General features: G+C 41.9%; 1 protein-coding gene across 5 annotated transcripts in view; it reads left to right on the plus strand.

The window, feature by feature from the left end:
- USP40 (ubiquitin specific peptidase 40) overlaps positions 1-22,998 on the plus strand; it is a 51,772-nt gene that overhangs the window by 15,308 nt on the left and 13,466 nt on the right. For all 5 annotated transcript variants that reach the window (XM_081198513.1, XM_081198516.1, XM_081198515.1 and 2 more), the window contains exons 14-23: positions 11-95; positions 3,126-3,196; positions 4,184-4,503; positions 7,282-7,408; positions 8,568-8,625; positions 11,635-11,688; positions 13,696-13,784; positions 15,465-15,551; positions 17,324-17,360; positions 18,216-18,280. In XM_081198513.1, coding sequence (XP_081054639.1) covers positions 11-95; positions 3,126-3,196; positions 4,184-4,503; positions 7,282-7,408; positions 8,568-8,625; positions 11,635-11,688; positions 13,696-13,784; positions 15,465-15,551; positions 17,324-17,360; positions 18,216-18,280 — 993 coding nt within the window. The remainder of the gene's footprint in view (positions 1-10; positions 96-3,125; positions 3,197-4,183; positions 4,504-7,281; positions 7,409-8,567; positions 8,626-11,634; positions 11,689-13,695; positions 13,785-15,464; positions 15,552-17,323; positions 17,361-18,215; positions 18,281-22,998) is intronic.

Below are 22,998 nucleotides of genomic sequence, written 5' to 3' on the forward strand. Positions count from 1 at the left end.
TTGTGAATAGTTGTTGGAATTTTGGGAAGGAGACCTAGTTCTCAGCCTTGCAAAGCTTCTTCCAGCTGGACTGCATATATACCAAACACTTGAAGGTAAGATATCTTTAAAATTACATACATGTAATTGTAAAAACAATCCCCCACTCCAAATACTTTTAAGGAGATTATACGTATTTATTGGATTATGCTGGAGTGACCAGTTAATCCTTTCTTCAAAGATACGTATGCATCAAAAAGCATCTTGATTGCTATGGTAGACATCTTCGCTAATATCAGTTACCATAGAATTAAAATTTTATGTATGCCACATTTCTAATATGCACCATTACCTTCCTCTTTTAAACATGTCATTGACACAGCATTGAGTCAATGAGGCATAGCAATAGTGGGGAACCTTTTTCAGCCCAGGTGGCAGTAGTGGGTATTTGTGCAAGAAGCCAAAAGTGGGTGGTGCAATGGACACGACTTACCTTTGATATAGTAGATTACATCCAAAAGTCAGAAGGTTTCTACACACACACAAAATCTCTGTTCCCCATCTGCAGAACAAGGATGCATTCCAGCTGTGGAAAAACAGCTTGAGGAAGGCATGGAGCAGCAGGGCTGATGAGTGGTTTGGCCTGCCCTGGGGAGAGAGGGGGTGACCTATGAAGAGTCCCAAGGGCTGGAAAGAAAACTGAAGGGCAATAGCAGCTGGTCCATCAGGGCAAATGGGGCACTACCCAACCAAACTCAGCCTGCCCTTAGTCAGCCCCCTCTTGCCTTCCCCCCATAGCTGTCAACGTTTTCCCTTTTTTAAAGGGAAATTCCCTTATTCCGAATAGGATTCCTTGCAAGAAAAGGGAAAAGTTGGCAGCTATGCTTCCTCCTTACTTACAACCAGCCCAAAGGATTGCACTGGCTCCTCCTTAGTCTCAGTGCTGCCTTAATAGAATTCAGCAGGGTATAAGAGGGGGACAAAGCCAGAAGTGGTTGGCTCTGGCTTAGCCTACTGCCTTCCTCCTTGCCTTCCACCTTACCCTCTTGCATCATGCTCCACAAAAGGCTGCATCTGGCCCCTGGGCTTGAGGCATAGGCATGTTGCCTTGTTTACATAAATAGCTGTTCCTGACCACGTGGTTATGGCGGCCAAGAGGGCCAAAATGGAGTCCAGCACTCTTCCGTTGCGTAGCTTGCAAACTGTCCGTGCCGATCCAAACGTCCTTCTGCCTCTTTGGCCGGTTAGCAGAGCGATCACAGCGGTTAGAAGCGATTGCAGTGTGTGGGTAATAATTCAGAACACACACAAGGCGTTCTCTTATCTTCTTAGCCTTTAATCATGTAGCATAACATCGTAAATTACACCCGGCGAAAGCTCGCACATCTTTCCTCTCCCGGAGCGTACGAGAATGAACACTCAGAGTAAACCACTCCCATATGTGTAACGTAACCATGCCTCAAGATGTGAGACGTCACTCAGAACTCATTAACCCTGTAAGTTCTGAAACCCTTAACAGTGGTTGGATGTTTTTCTTTAAAATTCTTTTGTGTTCCAAACGTCGTATCATAATGGGAGGGAGGGTGAGCTAAACTTACTCTCTCTTACTATTTTTCTATGTGCAATTATTAATCTGGAGGAGCATTCAGTCATGCGATTCCCTCACTTGGCAGTCTAAAATTTGCTTAGAATGGGGTTGGGAGAACTGAGTGACAGAAAAAGAGTCCCCAAAGGGAGATGCACTCATTTCATTGCATGGAGCCACGTGATCTACATAAGACTAAATTCATCCTGCTGCATCTAGCAATCGAGTTTGTGCAAAGATACAATGTGAGGGTACCCTTGTGATGTAGCTTTGCACCTATATGGTACAAGTAGATAAATGCTCACAAATTTGTTTCTTCAAACTTCTTATGCCTGGCAGATTGGGGCTCCTATCTGCAGTGATTTCTGTGGGCATCCAGACTTAAAGAATATTCACATGAAGTAGAAGTCTCTGGAGAGGGGAAATTAGCTGATGAGCAAAGATCTGTTTAGTAGAGAGGTGGTAGCTTTTATTAGTTTGTTGAGCCATGGGAGAAAGGTGGCATTCCTACTATTCAGACTGGTAAAATAATAAATTTTAACACAGACATTTCAGAAGCAAATTTAAATAATTTTTATATCACTGTACTTCACATTGGCAAAGACTTCTGGGCATAATGTTTCCTGGGCAGGTTAAGTGGTTACACTTGATGTAAGTGTTGCCACAAAGCTCTTTTACCCCATTGCTGCATCTGTTGGGCTGGATGAGGATCAGCTACATAGTTGCAGCTGGAAAGGCATGCAAGCAATAGGTTTTTTTATATATGTGATCCTGTTGCAACCTTCCAACAGTTTGACTTCATCCCCAAAGGCGCAGTTCTCCATACTGTCTCCTGAGACAGACGTATGTCAACAACAACATAAACATACATGAAACACATCAAGGAAATACATTTTCAAAGATTCTTGTGTGGTGCTAATGAAAAATACCGTAGATTTGTCCTTTGTCTTGTTTACTAATTTTGGATGGTCCTACTATTTCTTTCCTATGTGGCAGAAGTATTAGACTGGCAAAAAGATCCAAATTCTTTCACAGTACAGTGGTGCCCCACAAGACGAATGCCTCGCAAGATGAAAAACTCGCTAGACGAAAAGGTTTTCCGTTTTTTGAGTCGTTCCGCAAGACGAATTTCCCTATGGGCTTGCTTCGCAAGACAAAACGTCTTGCGAGTTTGTTTCCTTTTTCTTTAAGCCGCTAAGCCGCTAATAGCCGCTAAGCCGCTAATAGCCGTGCTTCGCAAGACGAAAAAACCGCAAGACGAAGAGACTCGCGGAACGGATTAATTTCGTCTTGCGAGGCACCACTGTAAATCAGAACAAGCCTAACTAAAGAATACAGATTAATTAACTTGATGCTGTAAATTGGCTTTTGGGCTGCATAGTTTGGGGGTTTCCTCCGTTTCAGAAGGAGAAAGCATTTAGCTAATAAAGTTATACTTTACAGTGAAACGAAGTCAAATGTTGTTGGAGATTCTTTAGACATAATTGGCTTACATAATTTTAAAGGGCCTTTTTACTTTTCAGTGTGTCTTTTTGGAGTTAAATACTATTTTGTTTGTCAGGGGATGATTCTACGTTGAGTGGCATTGGACTTTCTGATGGAGCCAATATATTCGTGTGGAATGGAAAAGAGGTACAAAACTATCTACCTTGTGAATGGGACAAACACATTTTGTTGTTTTTAAAGTTTATTTTCACTTTAAAGCTTATTATTTGTTGAATTGCATACCATACCTTAAGTAATGGCTAGAGTCTGTTTATGCCTAGTTTCATTTCCTTGTGGCAGTATCATCTTGTTCTGCTATCATTCTTGTGTCATTTGCTTTTCTTGTTAGGCGTTTGCTTACCTGTGCCAACTGTGTGCATATTATTTCAGTTTTCACGAAGCCCAAAAATTAAATGATAGCCACAATAGTTTCCTACACAAGGGCTCAAGCACACACAACTGGATCTCCCTATCAACCCTGTTGTTCTCTCCCCCCCCCCCTAATTTTAATATTGTATAGCTCACATTTTTTCTCAACTAGTGGCTAAATGGATTTTTTATGAGCGTTCTGTGTTTTATTTTGATTTGTGGTTGAAAATGGACTTTGTTGTTGGGCGTTCATGCTATGCATTTTAAACATTTGTGGTGTGGTAATGTATTATGTTTTTACCTGCAAGTTACCTAGAGGCATTTCACCCCCTTCTGAATAGTTGCATATGAATGGATACTTACATCTATTTGAATGCTTTAGTTAAGATTCCTGCTTTGCAGGGGGTTGGACTAAATGACTCTTGGGGTCCTTTCCAACTCTACAATTTTATGATTCTAAGATCTGACTTGAATGATTTACTGCTTTGTATGTTTAGTGATTTAATAAGAATACAGTAAAATTACCTGCCTTTGAAATCAATTAAATATTTCAACACAGAGGCTTGCCAACTCCCTGATTAAAGCCTTCACATTTTATTACACCTTAACAAATTTTTGAATATTAATTCAGGATATTGCTCATAGTATACTGCTTGTGGCATACAAGGAAGATCATGGTTTTACAGAAACCTGCACTTGAAGCATTAACTAAATGTTCTCTCAGCTCATTATCTGTGCTCAAATAATTCTACTTGGTTTCTATAGGTTGATGGAGTGGAAGTTCTGACTGGCATTGACCATGAACCTGTTCTTATAAACGTTCTTCGTTTAGCTGGACATAATGAAGGACGAGTGGGACAGCAATTTATGGAATCCCAGCATGTATTTCCATGTAGTTCGAACCTGAGAGCTATTTGTGATGCTTTAATGTCACCTGAAGGGATTGTCTTAAAGAACCATTCAGGGTCTGAGAAAGACTCTGAAAACTGGAAAGTCATTCCTGAAGAAGATATGAAACAGACGCTCAGAAATATTGGGCTCAGGAATGGAAGCTCAATCCTAGTTTTAGACAGCCATGACCAAAGGTAAATCTTGTGAATTGAATTGAGATTAAGTATTTATTCTCCTTTGATGTTTCATTGTGTAATTCAGTGGTGGAAAGCTATATGACAAGCCAGTTACTTGTTGTTTGGTGATTTAAAAAAAACCCTCTAGGACCCGTGCAATATTGAGGGCAGTTTATGAGGAAAGAATGGGAAATGGCCATCTCAGTGCCCACTCACACAGGTGGCTCTTGACTGTGATCCAAGTGAGACTCAGCAGAGGTCCTAATTTTCCCGTGAGGCAGTTTTCCCTAAGCCACACCCACCTGCCCTATATTTTACCTAATATGTAACATTAAGTGTGGGACAGGTGTTGATGTGACGGCAAAGAAACTTCCTATAGTTTCTTGGCAAACTGGGTTTGTTATTGGTGCGTTTTAAATTTGGCACCAAATGCAAGCCGTACTGGGACTGGTTCCACTTGGGAGCTCCTGATCAGAATTCCCAAGTGCAGCCAATCCCTGCCAGAAGGAAGGTTTGTAGGGATTTGTTGGTGATACCTGCAATCCCTATTTTGATAGGGGATTGCAGCCTGTCTGGAGTTTAAGCCAGACTGCAAAGGAAGAAAGGAAAAAATTAGAGCGCACTTAAAGTGCCGTCCCAATACTTTCCTTTGAAGATTGGCCACCTGAAGCCATGGTGGCACCAGGTGATTGACAGGTAGGCACCCCACCCACCTGTCAAAGTGGCCCACAAGGGGTGGGGAGCCTTACTTAATCCCGTTTAACCCTGAAGAGGCTATTAGGGTTGGGGGCTGTACCTTGCATTGTACCCTGCATTGCATAAGAAGGCTTCAGCAGTGGGAGAGGACACTTTTTTCCTTTCTTGTTCTCTAGAAATGTCTTGCTCCATCCTGCTAAGGCTTTCAGGTTCAAGCTGACAGTGACAGGTTGTTTCAGAAGAGTGAGAAATGAAATATTTCAATCCTTTCTCCTCCCGCTCCCAGTTTTTTCTCACCTCCCACTCACCCTGTGTGCCCTGAAGAGTGCTGCAAGGCACCTATTCCAGGTTACCTGGGACCATGAACAGGAATTCTCCTACTAGTGGCTGTGACAGTAATGCTTTTTTTTTTTTTTTGCACATGCCACCACTTTATAAACATCTTTGATATAATTCAAGTGGGATTCTGTTGTCCTACTTCTACCACCACCTCTTTCCACTACCTCAAGGACTCACAGCTGGTAACAATGTTTTTGCAACCAGAAGCATAAATATATTGAGCAAGGTCCATCAGTCTGTAGCTGCAGCCTGGTGTAAAGCTCAGTGGAGACCCTTTTCTTTCCCTCGTCTCTTACACGATTTAGGGCAAAGAACATGTAGGCAAGAGATTTGTTCTCTATTTAAGAGTATTTGCTAAAAGTCATGCCAGCTGAGAAGTTTTATATGAAAAGGATTTATCACAGTAAATAATTCTGAATGTGACTGGGATGTGTATTTCAGAATCTGCTTTCCTTTTCAACATTTCCTTCTAATCCTTTTGTGCTGGAGCTCTTTTTCAAGATGCCTAAATTACACTGCCGCCTTTTCTGTCTCTTTCCATAGATCCACTTCTGTGAGAGAACCTAAATTTAATTAGTTTCATTCCCACATTTATTACCTAAACCCACCAATATTGAGAGTTCTTGTATCATTTTGTATAGTTTCATTTCTGTTGATGTGGGAATGCATATTGCCAGTGTACTTTGTTAGAGATTCTGTGTTGGCCCCATCACATTAGTACCCATATACATGATGTCAGCAGGCTTTGACTGGATCTAGGTCCAGGATTATGTGCAGTCAAACTGGAATTTTAAGGCACCTGAAGGGTTTCTGTGGGAATAGGATTCATAGGACATACTTTAAGAAATATATGGGTGGATGTTCCAGTACAGGAAATTAACATATAGACAACGTTGAAGTGTTTTATCAGCTGTGGTCTGAGCTGGCCATAAAAATGCCAGCATTGCATCCTGAGGTATAGCGGTCCATCAGATTATCCAAAACTAGTGTTGTTAGTTACGCAGTTGGCTCAGTCAGCAGCAAATATGGCTAAAAATCGCCACCAGCAGATTTAAACCATAGCTACCATGGATGGGTTCCAAAGCTTCTGCAGGTTCACTCAAGGACGCTATGCCATATCAAAAACTGCTTTTGAAAGTCTCACTGGTTTCAAAAGATGATTGCTCTGCACCACACTTTTCAAGCAGTCAGAAGCCCCCAAACCCTTTAGACCCAGAATTCTAAGGGATCTGTAGCCCATGGGTTGAAAGGTTTGAACGGATTTGCACTAAATATATGTATGTGCAACTGCATTCATCTTGATATGCAGCTGGTTATCTTTTTCCTTTGGACTAAAATCTAGGTTGAAATCTGCTTGGAGCAGACATTAAGGCACTAAGATTACTTAACTTAGAAGTGTGCCATACATATTCATTGCAGTGTTTGAGTAATTAATAAATAACCAAAAGAGGAGAAGGATAAAGAACAAGAAATCTAGTAGGCACATGATACTGACTAAAATCAAATTTACCACCTGGTGTTGTGACTTCTGACACTTGCATGTCTAGTACTGCCCACCACAGTGTCTCCTTAACGACAGTGGGGGATTGGGGTTGTGCTGTGACTGATATTTGCAATATTAGTTTATTACATAAGAACGAGACCCTACCTTGCTGGGTCATTTAGTTGCTTAGATTAGTACCATTGTTTAGAATTCATTTCCCTGCATTTTGTCTTACATGTGGTGCACAATTATGCATTCTAAGCATGTGTTGTTTGCAGCATGGTGAATGTGGCAGGCGGCAATTTGACTGCTTTTACGCATGATATCAGCTGGTTACAAGTAAAAAATTTCTGTAGATTGGAGGCTGAAGAGATACAAGTTAAAATTACTGCAACTATTGAAACAGTAAGTAAAGCAACTGTGATTGCACGGCTCTGAGAGATTTCATCTCCACTGATTCATTTCCTTCCATTCAATTCAGCTCATCTACTTGGTTTTGCTTTCCAAATTGTCCAAGTCCAGAAAGCTGTTTACCTTGTTATTTTTGCCTGCTTGTGTTTTAGATGCTTATAGGAAAGTAGGAAGATGTGCATATATTTGTAACACCCCTAGTGTCAGCTGTGAATGTGAGGACTGATTCACACATTGCTTTTTAAACTAGGGCACAGAAACACACGTTTAAAGTGCTAAACACATATGGTAGATATACATTTAAATAGCTTTGCTTGTCTTCAATAAATGGGTTGTACTCAGTACAGTGTTAAACAGATAGTAGTACAGCAGCACAAGAATTTCTCCTTGCACGGCAGAGCAGTCACCCCCTCTCCTCCCTGTGCACCCCCTAAATCTGCTGTGGGGTTTCCTCCCCCCTCTGGAGCAGTTCAGGGGATGATGCAGGGGCACACGCAAGGGAAGGAGGGGGAAACCACATTGTGCTAGCACTTTGTGCTGTTTAGTTTCATACAACCTGATGTATTTATATATTTACTGTTTGTACTTGGGCACATATGTTTGGTATTTGCAGCTGACTCCTTGCATAATTCCAATACATGTGTTACTGGACATCTTGTCCTTTACCTGCATGCATCTTAAGAACACAAGTTGGGAAGTGTGATGTAGTCTGTTACAAAAAAGGACTGAAATGCAATTAAAATACGTAAACAAGTTCCATATTACACACTTTTTGTGTCAAGGAAGTTAAAAATGTTTTAGTAATAGCTCATTAGGTTATGGAGAAACATAATTGATGCAAGTTGGGGAGATTCTTTTAAAATGCAAATAGCTGCATTTTTTGGCTCAATAATACATTAAAGTCTATATTCATAGCCAACATACCTGATTGATTTTTCTATATAAGGTTTTTCCTGTTCAGCTTATTCATCTGAAAATATACCAGGTTTTATAGGAGTAAAAGAAATGTAGTAAAATGAATTTTTTTGGCTGCTAATAAAAATGTTTCAGCCATCAGCTGTTAAGGGGGTTAAGTACTAAAACATAAACATTTATGAAATCTGCATTCCTTTGCTGAATCACATTTGCATTTAATTAATGGTTTTTATTTTAGGTGATGGCAGACATCAGGATTAAAGCAATAGAAGAAATGCAGCTGGACAAGGAGCTAGGTAAGATAGTTTTGCAAAATTTAATTTTGTTCAGTTGGTTATTTCAGAGTAGGTGTTGAAGATATCAAGTGGTATCAGATCCAACAAAAGCTGCTACTGGAGGAATTTTCCTCCATTTCTTCCTTACCTCTGTGACAGCTTTTAAGAGGCTATAGGCGGCTGCAGGAGGAAGGATGAGTAGGTGAAAACAGCCTCCATTCACCCTGAACTGCATTTCCTCCAGCAGGAGCAACCTTGGGAGCAGAATTATATGCATGGGACATGTTAATCCAACCCATTTATTCTTTTGTTTAAATCGTAGATAAAAAAATAGGCATGTGGGTTTCTATCAGTTCTAACAGAAACTGCTAACAAAATGTATTTGTGTACATACAAAAGCTATCAAGGGAAGATGTTTGGTATGGACAGAAGAAATGGTACTTGCATATTATTATACAGGCATGAGAGCACCTGTGTGATTAAGGCAGAGGGATCAAGCACTTTCTACTACAGTAAGTCTACAACATACACAGGGGTTACATTCTGAAGATCACACCTAAAGCCAAAATCACATAGAGACAAAACTCATTAGATTCAGTGGCAGGTGGGATTGCCAAAGTCATCTTTCCCAGAACCCTGCCCCCTTTCCATTTATATTTTTGCCACAAACATAAAGCTGAATGTGCACGAGTTAAATGCACATAAGTTGTGAGCTTACTGTGTTTCAAAGACTGAACATTATAATCGTTCTAAAAAATAAGACAATTTGCCCCAAGCACACAGTTCATTTTCTTTTTTTAAAAAAAATCATATTTATTAGAGTTTCCAATAATATAGAAATATAACAGAAAAGAAAAGATAGAAAAGATAGAAATATATTTAAAACCTTACTTTCGTTACCTTCTTTCTAGGACTCCCTCCTCCCCCTCCCGACTATATTCCCCTTTCATTAATTTGGTTCCACAAGCTCTCACTCCCAGTTTAAAACTTAATATGTTTAACCCATTAACCAATTTAAATTATACAATCTTACCATCGCCCCTCATCTTTAACAGAAAAAGAAAAAAGATTTTTCCCCAAGATCTGCCCCAATTTCCTTCCACGAATTCCTTTTTTTAAACATGTCAAATCAAAATACCATGATATACAAAAGTTATATAAAGAAATAGAAGATAAAAAATATAAGAAGATTCAAAAAGTTGGTTACATAGCCTTTGGATTCCAAAACTCCCCCCTCCCTTCCCCGGTTTGAATTCCCCATGTCCATTGGTCTATATGTTGTCAGCCTGGAGGTCTCAGGTCCATGGCCAAATTTTTTCCCATTCCACCTTGCCGGTTTTCTTTTAATTTGTTTATTTTAATGATGTTTAACTTCAAAAATCCAGTCTAATAGAGGCCTTTAATTTCCTTGGTCTTTGTTGCTCCTCCCATTGTTCTTTCCGTGTCGTAGTTAGTCCTTTGTTCTTTTTATTCCTTACTTTCTCAGGTTTCTTGTCTTGTTCAGCTGCTAAAACGTTCTTATTCCGAGATCTGATATCTCTACAGAGGTTTGTTATTCAGGAACAAAAACTTACGTCCAGTCCCTTCCTTTCTTCAATAGAAAATTCTATTGTCTCCTTTTAATGTAAACACCTCTGTAGACAAAATACTATTTCAGTTTTGCAGCTTTCCCAAAAGATAAGTCCTGTGCAAATCCCAGAGTAGTTTTCCACGTACGACCACTTGTAATGTCCCGAAACCCCTCTAGGGGGATTGCAGTAACTTTGTATCCTCTAATCCAAAAGTCAAATTGTTGTTCCTTATTTTCCGACAGTTTATATCCATATTATGTCAAATTGTAACAAAATTAACCAGCAAAATCCTTGTAACAAAGTCCTCTTTATATTCTCCAGCTTTGACAGCTACTTTGACAGCTGTCAAAGTCTCCGTCTCTCTTCGCCAGGCTCTACGAATCGCCCCGGTTCCCAGGGGGGGTTGCATTTTCCCTCTCACCCTCCACTCTTCTCCTCCAGCACAATTCTTGTAATTTCCCATCGTGGAATTAATGGTTTTTATCAGCAATAAACTTCTCTTTCGATCTTGGTTACCCAGTCCTTGTTTTAGAATGTTTACAATCGGGGGGGGGGACTGACTTCCTTTTTAGATCACCCCCGCTCGTGCCGAATCCGAAAAAAAAAATTCTTTTTTTTCTCCTTTTGTACCCGGTTTCCCAATTACTCACGGGTTGTTGTTGATAGTCCGAATTTCCAATGGAAGAAGCCAGCGCTCTCCGTCGAATGGCATGCGGCTGCGCTCGGCAGGGGAAGTGGTAGACTCAAAGCACCACGCCACTCCCCGGCACCCGATCCGAAGCCTTTAAAAAGGCTCCTTCACGAGTCGGGAGGGCGCTAGCGGTGCCAGCCGAGTCCCCATGTCCACGGGCTCCGTGCCTGTGGTTTTTAAGGGTCCCCGCGTCGCCGGCGCGGTAGGACCCAGCCCCTGCCGAGCAGACTCCCTCCGGAGCTCGGAGGGAGTCCGCCATTCGGCGATGGCGCCAACCCGGAAGTCTCCACACAGTTCATTTTCTGAAAATGTTTACACATGCCCTTGAACATCACATGTATCTATTTTTGTAAATGCTTCTAATCTCAAATTAATTTAATTTCATTGTTTGAAATTTGTTTCTCTATTTTGAAACACATATACTCTGGCTTGGAAGGGATAGCTCAGTCAGTAGAGCATGAGATTCTTAATCTGTAGGTTGTGGGTTTGAGCCCCACACTGGGCAAAAAGATTCCTACATTGCAAGTGACCAAACTGCAGGAGGCATTGGAAGACAGAAGTGCCTGGTGTGCTCTGGTCCATGGGTCACGAAGAGGCTGACACGACTAAACAACAACAACAACATTTTGTTCTGCATTCCAACCTGGAGGAGCAATTGGTCATTCAATTAAATTGTCTTTCTATTAATGAGGTGAAGAAAAATTCAGGCAAATGAAACTTCATAGATTTGTATTGATTCCATCTTTATTCTCTTTTTTCATGCTGCAGTTAACAATAGCTGTCTCAGGCCCATTAGCAGAAATGGAAAACTTCTTTGTCCAGGTAAGCTCACGTATCAGTCCTCCAAATACAGCTTAATGCAGCTGTATGTTTATGGTTGTGCTATCGTTTTTTTAAACAGAAGAAGTGGGGTTTATGATCAGGCAACCATTTGTTTTGTCTATGTTATTTGCAGCTTTTTTTAATTAGACATCAGATTCAGCTATACAGCAGCAGATAAAAAGTTTAAAGCAGGGGCCAGCAAACTTTTTCATCCGGGGGCCGGTCCACTGTCCTTCAGACCTTGGGGGGGGGGCAGACTATATTTTGAAAAAAAATAATGAACGAATTCCTATGCCCCACAAATAACCCAGAGATGCATTTTAAATAAAAGGACACATTCTACTCATGTAAAAACATGCTGATTCCCAGACTGTCCGCGGGCTGGATTTAGAAGGTGATTGGGCCGGATCCGGCCTCCAGGCCTTAGTTTGCCTACCCATGGTTTAAAGTGTGTTTTGGGTGCAATATACAGTGTGACACTAGATGATGGTGGTGAGCCTTATGGAAAATTCAATGTATTTTTTAAAATGCTGTAAAAAAAGCATTTTCAGAACGGTTTATATGTGTGTAGTTTACACCTTATGATTGCATTGCATATTATATCATAGAAATGTAAAGTTGGAAGGAACTCCAGGGGCCATCTAGGCCAACCCCTTTCACTTCCCTTCACTTTGCCAAGCTACATAGACATTAGTTTATTCTTATTGGTAAATAGGGGAAAGGGTGTTTTGATTTTTAAACTTTTAACATTTGCAAGGGAATAAAGACTACCCACCCCCACATGGCACTGGGTAAGAAAGAGGGGATTAGTGTTGTTTTTTACTGAAGCCAGGAGGCTAAGCATGAGAACAGAAGCTGGGGGGGGGGAGAAGCAAGAATTGCAGAATGTTTTAGCTGGAGGATCAGCATAAAGGGAATCTTTGAACTGTTGTGAATTGCTTTCACAGAAAGAGGAAATGAATTAAATCTGGATAAAAGGATCAAAGGGTTTGCCAACAACAATAAAACAATTGGAACTTTGCATTTGCATGTTACCAGGGGATTAAGTTCTTTGAAAGAATAATTATTTTAAACTAACATCTATGTAGGTTGACAAAGTGAAGAGTAGTTATATTGGATTTATCAAAAATACCTTATAGTTAAATAACAGTACAAGCACTAACTGAAATATGAACAGCCAATGGAAAAGAAAAAATAATTAATGATAAAATGTTAAACTATTTCAAGTAAAGGACTGGGAAGCAGAGGTTCCTGGGCGTATCAGTGCCAACTTTCATGGTGTTATTCGGTATCATCAATAGCAGGCATGTCCAACAGGTAGATCGTGATCTACTGGTAGATTACTGGACATCTGCAATAGGTCACTGGTAGATCATTGGCTCCCCCCAAAGAAGCTGAACAATTGTGACTCCCCTAAAAACAGCTCAACATTTTACCTCTTCCCTGAAAAAACCCAATAACTTTGACCCAACCCCTCCCCCATGGACCTTCCTTAAAAAAAGCTCAACAACTTTGACTGCCAGTTTTTAACTCTGTGAGTAGATCACAGTCTCTTGGTAGTTGGCCCCTCCTGATCTATAGATAAGTTTCAAGGTGAGTTCCCTTCTTTTGGCTGAGATGGATTTAAAGGGAGGTTTAGACTCCAGTTTGGTCCACTGGGTAGGGTCGTGCTAAACTCAGCGCCCTGCACCCCTGCCTCCGGTGAAGTTTTCCACCTCCATTGACTGCAGAAGGCATCCATGGGCTCACATTGTCCCTCCCCTCCAAATTCGGGGGGGGGGGTTAGGAGGGGGACCGGATAAGCCTCCTCTAGCCCCCCTCCCTCCTTCAGGCTTTGGAGAGCCTCAGGGGAACTACTTCCACGTTTGTGGCCAGAAACAGAAGTCTAAAGCCAGACTTTCTAATTTGTATGAGGTGCAGTGCATTTTGGAGTTTCCTGATTAATTTTTACATTACTGCTTTAAAAAACAAAGCATTATTCTGTGTTCCTCTTTTGGGCTACCTAAGTGCCTGAGGATTATACTGTTAAAGAAGCAGAGCTGAAAATGGGAAGCCTTCTAGGACTGTGCTCTGGGAAAGCTCCAACAGCCACTGAGGTAAGACAAACTGTATAAGAAGGTTTTACAAGGGCTTTTGGAAACATTTGTCACTATTTTTATTCTTGTCATTTTGTTGTTGGCCCTGTTAGTGGCAGAATGAGATAAGTGTACCTTTGGGTGAAGCCCACGCCTTGCTGAAGTTTAATCCAATGGTTTGTTCCCATGGATTCCTCCACTAAAATAAGCTGAGTGGAGGCAATTTTCTTTCATTTCCCCCTCCCAGATTCAGTTTCTCCACCACCTTCCATGCTGTTGTAGAGGGTCTCCAGCTCTCGGGAGCAGTTTTGCAGAGGGCTGCAGTGGGTAGGGAGAAAATCGCCTATCTTCCGCTTACATAAGCAGAAGCTTCTGTTGGATGAAAAGCAGTCATGCAAGCAGAATGGTAGTGTTAGATTCCACCCACAGTGTGTTTAAGGCATGTCACTGCATTGTTCACAGCTAGTGTACTGAATATTAGTAGTTTCCTTTGAAATTCCACATAACAGTGTCTTGTTTATAAATTGTTTCCTTAAATCCCAGTGCTGGGTCAATCTTTTCTTAGCAATCAACAGAACCTTTGGTTTGTTTAGGTTCAGAAAAACTGTGATCTTATAAGGGGTAACAGTAATGTATTCAACCATTGCTCCCTAGTTATTGAACATAGAACTAAATGAAACTTACACTGTCAGGGTTCAAAATAGTAGGCTGAATGACTAGCATCAGCTCCCAATAGTGTCTGGAGGGGGAAAGTAACTCTTAACCTTCTGCTTTAGATCCTTTAACTGAAGATACCAGAGAATGAACCTTAAATCTTGTATATGTGCTCTGCCATTAACTTATGCCCCTCCCAAACTAAAAATACAGTTGAAAAAAGGAATTTACAGAGCAATCCTATTGAGTTGGGGAGAGGGAGGATCAGTGGTGGATGAGCAGTCATACACTAAGCTTTGGTGGGCTCAGGCTGGCAGGGTGGAAGGTAAGGGGAAGGCATATTTTCTTTTTGGTCCAGTGGGAGTGAAAATAAATGTACTTTTTTCCAGCAGTGTGTTTGGCGTATGTGAGAGCTTTGGATCTAATGGATTTGATCTAACCCTTGGGAATGCCTCCATTGTGCCCTCTGTGCTATTGGAGCATTAATGGCAGGGAAATACAGATGGTCGTCCGTCCCCCCCATACTGTCCGAGAGGAGGCTTACAAGGGCAGATCATCCAGTCTGGAGGTGGATCTCCTCCCCTCCTCCACCACCTGTGGAGAGAGAGAGATCCACTAAATTCTGTAGCCCTTGGAACGCCATCCCAAAGAACATAGGATTGTGCACTTACACTTGTTTTCAGCCACATACTTTCATTTTAAATTCAAAACACATTATGGATGCATACATTCAAATATTCATATTTCAGACATAGAAATATTTCCCGTCCCCCCAATCACCTATGATAAGCAACATTCTTCCCCAGAGGATTAAACAGGGGAGCTTTTGTTAATTGAAAGACTGTTTTGTTACTGTTTTAGGTCATGGATATGTCACTAAATGCCAAACTTTACAAAAATTACAAACTGATTTGATGACTTATTTTCATGGCTGCCATATTCCGTATTGGATTATGTGTCCATAAAAGGCCTTAATCTTAAAATGTGAAGTATGCTAAGCTTAACTGTATATGGAGTAAGAAACCTGATTAATCATCTTTCTTCTAGCTTTTTCTGTATTATATTGTGGGCCATGAGCTTCAGTCTAGTCCAGAGATGGAGATAGTGGTGGAGGAGACTACAACTGTAAGAGAGGTAAATACAGGAGCTATAAATTCTGTGTAAACACATTGCTGCAAAGATATTTCAAAATTCTGGCTTGGCCACTTTGTACTCTAGTACTACCACTATAGCACTGTAGTGCTGTTGTAGACAGTGGCTCAGAATTGAATGTTCCTCTGGAGAAACCAATCTTAAAATGCAAAAATGAATTGGCTCTTTAGGTTTACATAATTTGATCAGTCTAATCAAAGATTAGCAAACAATGAGGCTATGAGCAAATGACATATCTATTTTGTTCTGTGTGGTGTAATAGGGAATGAAAAACAAAATCTTAAACATGGCCTTTTTAAGGTTGAAGTGGTAGTTTTTAATTTAAATTGTATGTTTGCTGTTAGACTTACGCAGACAATTAAGAATACATATTCCCATAATACTGACCTAATTCCTGGTTTTAACATTTTATGTGTGTGTGTGTTTTTGTATGGTTCTATGTTCTGTTTCCTAGTTCTGCTGGATCTCTCAGTGGCCTTTGACACCATCGACCCTGGCATCCTTCTGGACTGTCTAAAGGGGCTGGGAGCTGGGGGCACTGTTATACAATTGTTCCACTTCTTCCTCCTGGGCCATGTCCAGAAAGTGGTGTTGGGGGATGAGTGTTCGGACCTCTGGACTCTCACTTGTGGGGTGTCTCAGGGTTCCGTCCTCTCCCCCATGCTTTTTAATATCTATATGAAGCCGCTGGGAGAGATCATCAGGGGATTTGGGCTGGGTGTTCATCAGTATGCGGATGATACCCAGCTCTACCTCTCTTTTAAATGAGAACCAGTGAAGGTGGTGAATGTCCTGTTTGAGTGTCTGGAGGCGGTTGGAGGATGGATGACGGCTAACAGATTGAGGTTGAATCCTGACAAGACAAGTACTGTTTTTGGGCGATGGGGCGGGCAAGTGTGGAGGACTCCCTGGTCCTAAATGGGGTAACTGTGCCCCTGATGGGCCAGGTATGCAGCCTGAGAGTCATTTTGGACTCACAGCTGTCCATGGTGGCACAGGTCAATTCTTTGTCCAGGGCAGCTGTCTACCCTCTCCATCTAGTACACAGGCTGAGACCCTACCTGCCCACGGACTGTCTTGCTTGGACTACTGCAATGCGCTCTACGTGGGGCTACCTTTGAAGGTGACCCAGAAACTACAATTAATGCAGAATGCGGCAACTAGACTGGTGACTGGGAGTGGCCGCTGAGACCATTTAACACTGGTCCTGAAAGACCTACATTGGCTCCCAGTACGTTTCTGAGCACAATTCAAAGTGTTGGTGCTGGCCTTTAAACACCCTAAACGGCCTCAGCCCAGTATACCTGAAGGAGCGCCTCCACCCTCATCGTTCTGCCCAGACACTGAGGGCCAGCTCTGAGGGGCTTCTGGCAGTTCCCTCACTATGAGAAGTAAGGTTACAGGGAACCAGGCAGAGGGCCTTCTCGGTAGTGGGACCTGCCCTGTGGAACATCCTCCCATCAGATGTCAAGGAAATAGACAACTCTCTGACGTCAAACATTACAAACTTCCCTAAACAGGGCTGCCTTCAGATGTCTTCTAAATCTGAAGGCAGCCCTGTTTAGGGAAGTTTTTAATGTTTGATGTTTTATCAGGGGTTTTTAATAGTTGGGAGCTGCCCAGAGTGGCTGGGGAAATACTTAGTTTAGAAATATTTTTATAAATAAAATAAATGGTCATGATGTACCACAGTGAGTGCTGTTCATCAGTATTTAAATTTTACTAACTTTGGTTATGGTGTATTTTTCTTTCAGTGTTTAAATTTAATGCTGAAGAAGTCTGGCTTAGCTGGTTAGTATAAATTTATTATAAATGTTATTATCTTTATTTTAGTTCTTTATTGTTATTAAATATTACTGTTGTGAAAATTTTGAAGCCAACAACAAGAATTGCGCCATAAAGCGGTCTTTACAGTGGCAAAATATTGTTCGTGATTTTGGTGCGCTTTGGCAGGAATCTAAAAGTCACCTAGTCTAAGGAAAAATCCCCCACATCTAATTATTTGCTAAGTCGGTATAATTGAAATACAATATTCTCAAAATGGCATCTCTCTTGCTACACCACCTCAGACCTCTATATTGAGTGATAACCCCACGTTAGTCATACTCTGAGTAGATCAATTACATTCAATAGACTTAAGTACCTTCAGTGTTGATTATCAACAGATGCTCTCTGAGTGTGGCTTATGAGGCAATGCAAGCCCCAACTGGTGGGGTTTCACATAGCAGCAGCAGCAGTGCCACCCCTACACCTGCAGCGCTGCTCTGTACAGCAACCAGGGATGAGAGAGGGGGGGGGCAGGATTATCCAAGCTGGAATAGTGACGAGGTCTGCAGATGGCAGCTCAGACCTTCCCTGCCTCTGGAACACTGTTTTTATTCAGTGGGCAGAAGGGGAAGCTCTGCACATGACTCTGGAGCTACTCTGGTGGTGGCAGCCTGCAAGATGCCAGCTGAACAGAGTGAAAGGACATCTGCTCAATCTCAGTGCCCCCCAGCTCAGCACAAGGAGGGTTTGGATTGCTCTGCCCATTGTATGTGGCCCGCTGTATTTAATAAAATGATAAATATGCAGGAACAATATTCGTGATGTGACTCTTGTTATTTTTTATGTTTCACTTTGATGATTTCCTGGTTTCTTTTGCAGGGGACAACTGGCACTTGAGAAAGATTGACTGGTGCTATGAAGCTGGGGATGCGTTAAGTGAGGAAGTAAAAAAGCTAATTTTTTTACATTCATTTTTTACATTCATTTACATAAGTATTCCTTTTGATATTACTTCTATAGGACTTTGTAAAGACTGTATAAAGGTTATAGCTCCTGTGAACATACTTGTTAGTCCAAAATACATGTGCAACTGTAGCCCCATTATTTAACCCATTACTACTTCAATACTTTTAGTGCCCTTTACAAATTGGAAATCAGTTATTTAAAAATGGCATTGATATTCTGCTCTAGGCAGATAGGGTATACTGCTTACATTCCCCTCCCTTCTTTTTCTTTATTTTTTCTTGTGTGAGCTTTGGTTAGGTGCACTCCTTTCTTTTGTACACAGGTGGGTAATGCCATTACTGGGACAACCAAAGGGTCACCAAAAATGTGGCAAACTTTCAGGCTTTCTAGAGCTCTTTGTCAGGCAAAATATTACATAGAGCAGGATGTAGTGCAAGAAGGAAAACTGAAATGAAAAGAAAAGTAGGAAATGTAAGTTATATTTTGTAACCATGAAATCAGCAATTAGACTTGGTTCCAAGATGGAAATTGCAGGTTAAGTTAGCCCCTCTCAAAAGTAATGAGTAGTATTTGTTCAGTTTCGGTTTCAGTTTCTATTAATTGGTTCTCGTGGGAAACTTGCAGATTCTAGCTTCTCCAATTAACTCAAGCTGGTGTCAATTTACTCTTGGCAGAAAGCCCAGGTCTGCTTGACCTAGAAACTACTCACTCTGATTGGTTAACGAGCAGCACTCAACTCTGTTATCTAGGGATTGCTAGCACAGTTTGATGTGAGGTGTGTTAGGAGTTAGAAGTGCTGTGTATGGTTATGAGAGAGAGAAAGAGAAAGAAAGATAGGATTTATTTGCTTTTATTTGTATGCAGAAACTCTGCTGGTTTTATTTTTCCTTTTAATAAATCCTGTAAATAGTTCTTCTGAGTCTAGCTGACTAGTCATTACTGCCGCAACTAGCTTCCTCGCTGTGCAGGGAAACTCTGCTACGTTTGGGCTAAAGCCAATAGGGCTATGCCTGACACTTCAAAGTTCCATGAGGTTATGGGCATTGTGCTGCCAGCCTGAGTTGCGGTGGTGTCAGCATCAACGGCGTTGGTTCCAGTAGTTCCAGAAGTTGTTGTTCTCTGGCTGGTTCCTGACCGTGGTGAGCTGGTGACGCAGCGGACACAAGGACAACAGCTGCAGCGTGTGAGTGCTGGGTGCTGTGGTTCCTGTTTTCTCTCTCGGTGGTCGTGAGTAGCTGGTTCCAGGTTCCAGGGACATCGCTCTCAAGATGACCTCACAACCAGTTCAGATGGCTTTTGAGCGTCTGAATGACTCCAATTACTTGCTGTGGTCGGAACGCAAGCAGGCAGTGCTGCAGAGGGATCGTCTCTGGCAAGTGGTGAGTAAGTTTCCTGCAAAGCCTGATGATGAAGACCTCGATAAAGACCAAAGAGCAAGGGCCACAATTGTCTTGGGGCTGGAAGATTCCCAGTTGCCCTATGTGAGGGGAATCAAGACAGCTAGAGGTGTGTGGCAAGCACTTAAAGAACTCCATGTGCGTGAGACAGCGGTTTCCAAGCTGTTCATTCGCAAGGCATTGTACAAGGCAATGTTACAGCCTGGGGTTACAATGCAGGAACACCTACACAGTTTACAGTTAAAGTTTGTTGCGCTCCAGGAAAGAGACTGTGCGTTAGACCAGCAGGAGAAGGTGGCTATTATTTTGAGTTCTCTCCCGGAAAGCTGGGATAATTTAGTTTTGTCTCTAGAAGGCATACAGGAGCGTGATTTATCAGTCAGTTACGTTACTGGGCGTTTGATTGAAGAATGGCAGAAGAGGCAAGAAAGGTCGTTGGCTGTAGAGGCTTCTACAGGTGGGCGGTTTGGAAGGAGTTCTCATGCCGTGCCAGAGGTGAAGCAAGAGCAGCGTACCGGTGAGGAGTCAGCGTTTGCTGTTAGGCGTTGTTTCCGATGTGGGTCTTCAGCGCATCTAAAACGACAATGTCCGGAGTTGGTCAAGTCTCAGTGGCCGGTGCAGGAGCAGAGACGAGATCAGCAGCAGCAGCAGCGTAAAAGGAAATTCTTCAAACGAAAACAGTCGGCTCAGCTGGTGACCGGCGAGGTCAAGATTGCTGATGAGAAACAAGCGGTCTGGGTGGTCGATTCGGGAGCGTCTCGCCACATCGTGAATTCAGATGAATTGTTTGTTTCCAAGAACTCAGCACAGCGCAGCCAGGTGGCTCTAGCAGACGGAAGTACTTCCGAAGTGATTTCGGGGGGTGCAGTTTTTGTTCCTTGTCTTCGTGAATGCCTGCAAAATGTACTTTGTGTGCCGTCATTAAGGAGCAATCTGATGTCTGTAGATTGTTTGCTAAAAGCTGGGTTTAAAGTGTATTTTGAAGGAGACAGTTGCATTATTAAGAAGGCTGGTGAGATTTTAGGCACTGCTAAGTCAGAGGGAGGCTTGTTTTGGCTTAAAGCAGGATCTCAAGTTGCAGCAGTAGTCAGTAAATCTCAGCCTGCAGTGAATAACAAAGCTATACATGACAACTGTGTGCACTTATTGCATAGGAAAATGGGGCATGCTTGCTGGAAAAGTGTACTAAAAATGTCTGAATTGGCTGATGGGGGTAATTTAAAGAGTTGTAACAAGTACCTTGATTGTAATGTGTGTAAAAAGGTTAAAACCCACAGAGTCTCTTACCCCAGAAGTGACAGAGTTAGTGAGTCACCGCTACAGCTGGTTCACATGGACGTAATTGGTCCATTTGCTGTAAGCAGGGGTGGATCGCGTTTTTCACTAACAATTGTGGATGACGCCACGCGTTATTCTTGGGTTTTTCCCATGAAGAATAAGGGTGACGTGTTCACTAAGTTTAAAGGCTGGGTGGCATCTGTGGAAAGATTTCTGTCTGTTAAACTCAGAAGGATTCAGACGGACAGAGGTGGCGAATTTATGTCAAATGCCTTTAGAGATTGGTTACAAAAGCGTGGCATTGGGCATAGAAAAACTAACGTTTTCTCCCCAGAGGAGAATGGCGTTGCAGAGCGAAAAAACAGATCTTTACAGGATATGATGTTTGCCATGCTTGATGATGCTGATTTACCCATGTCTTATTGGGGGGAGAGCATGCTCACCGCGTGTTATCTCCAAAATAGGCTCTTTCATCAAACAATAGGTACAACCCCATACTTTAAATTGTTTCAGAAAAAACCCAAAATTGACCACTTGCATGTGTTTGGATCAAAAGCCTGGGTATTAATTCCGAAACAAATGAGAAAGAAGGGAGATCCTAAGACCAAACAGTTAGTGTTTGTGGGTTACCAGGAGCTGGGAAAAGGTTTCCGCTTTGCAGAAGGGACAAATGGCATTGTGATCTCCAGGAATGCCAGTTTTTGTGAACATAGTGGCTGGGAGAGACTACATGCCAATACTGAGGTTTGGTTTGAACCTTCCCAGGAGCTTCATGACTCTGAAGGTAAACACAGAGAATCAGAGTCTGAGGGGGAGGAAAGTTCAGATAAGAGCTCTCAAGAAAGTGGAGTTAGCCAAAGACCAGTTGCTAAGCAACAAAAGAGAGGTCGTAGTTCTGAGGAGGAAAGTGGGTCAGAAGAAAAATTTTCTCCCAGAAGATCTAAAAGACAAAACAAAGGAGTGCCTCCGGTGCGTTTTTCTCCTGATACTGCAAATGTGTTTAGTGTAAGTGCAGAACCCAAGAGTTTTCAGGAGGTGTTAAAGTTACCAAAAGAGGAGGCAGAGCGCTGGAAACAGGCAATGGAGGAAGAGATGTCCTCTCTGAATGAGCACAAGGTTTTTACACCAGTAGCAGCGCCTGAGGGGGCAAAGATTGTAGGCTGCAGGTGGGTGTACAAACTTAAACCTCTGGTGACAGGAGAGTACAAATACAAAGCTCGTTTAGTGGCTCAAGGATATTCTCAGAGGCCTGGAAAAGATTATGACGAAACTTTTTCCCCAACTGCTAAGGGGGACAGTGTAAGGCTGATTTTAACGCTTGGAGCAAAGAGAAAACTCCTGTTAAACCATTTTGACATTCAGACTGCATATTTACATGCATCAATATCAGAAGACCTGTATCTAGCCGAACCGCCTGGTTATGAGACAGGTTCCAATAGAGTGTTAAAATTAAACAAAGCTCTATACGGTCTCAAACAGGCTGCAAGATCTTGGAACAAATGTTTCCATGAGGCCTTAGTGTCATTTGGTTTCAAGCAGAGTACAGCTGACAATTGTGTTTATGTACGTGGTACAGGCAGTGATCAAGAGTTTTGTCTGATTTATGTAGATGATGTATTGTATGCCTGTAAAACAGATAAACAAACTAAAAGATTTGCCAAGCAATTGTCCAGTAAGTTCAAAGTGAAGGACTTAGGCCCGGTTAGGACATATCTAGGGTTGGAAGTGTGCTGGGCCCAAGATGGCAGCTGTCTAATTAGTCAGCAGAACAAAGTTAAACAACTACTGACTACATACAGGATGCAGGATTGCAAAGGGGCAGCGGTGCCTATGGATCCAGGTTTCATAAAAACACTTCATATAGATGAGAGTCCTGAATTTGAACATCCTGATGTATATCACTCTGTAATTGGAAGTTTATTGTATCTAGCACAGTGGTCCAGACCTGATATTAGCTATGCAGTAGGCATATTAAGTAGATTGGTCTCAAAACCCACACTAAATGCCTGGAAAGGGGTAAA

Source organism: Podarcis bocagei (genome assembly GCF_964188305.1).
Source record: "Podarcis bocagei genome assembly, chromosome: 1".
NCBI classification, from domain to species: Eukaryota; Metazoa; Chordata; class Lepidosauria; order Squamata; family Lacertidae; genus Podarcis; species Podarcis bocagei.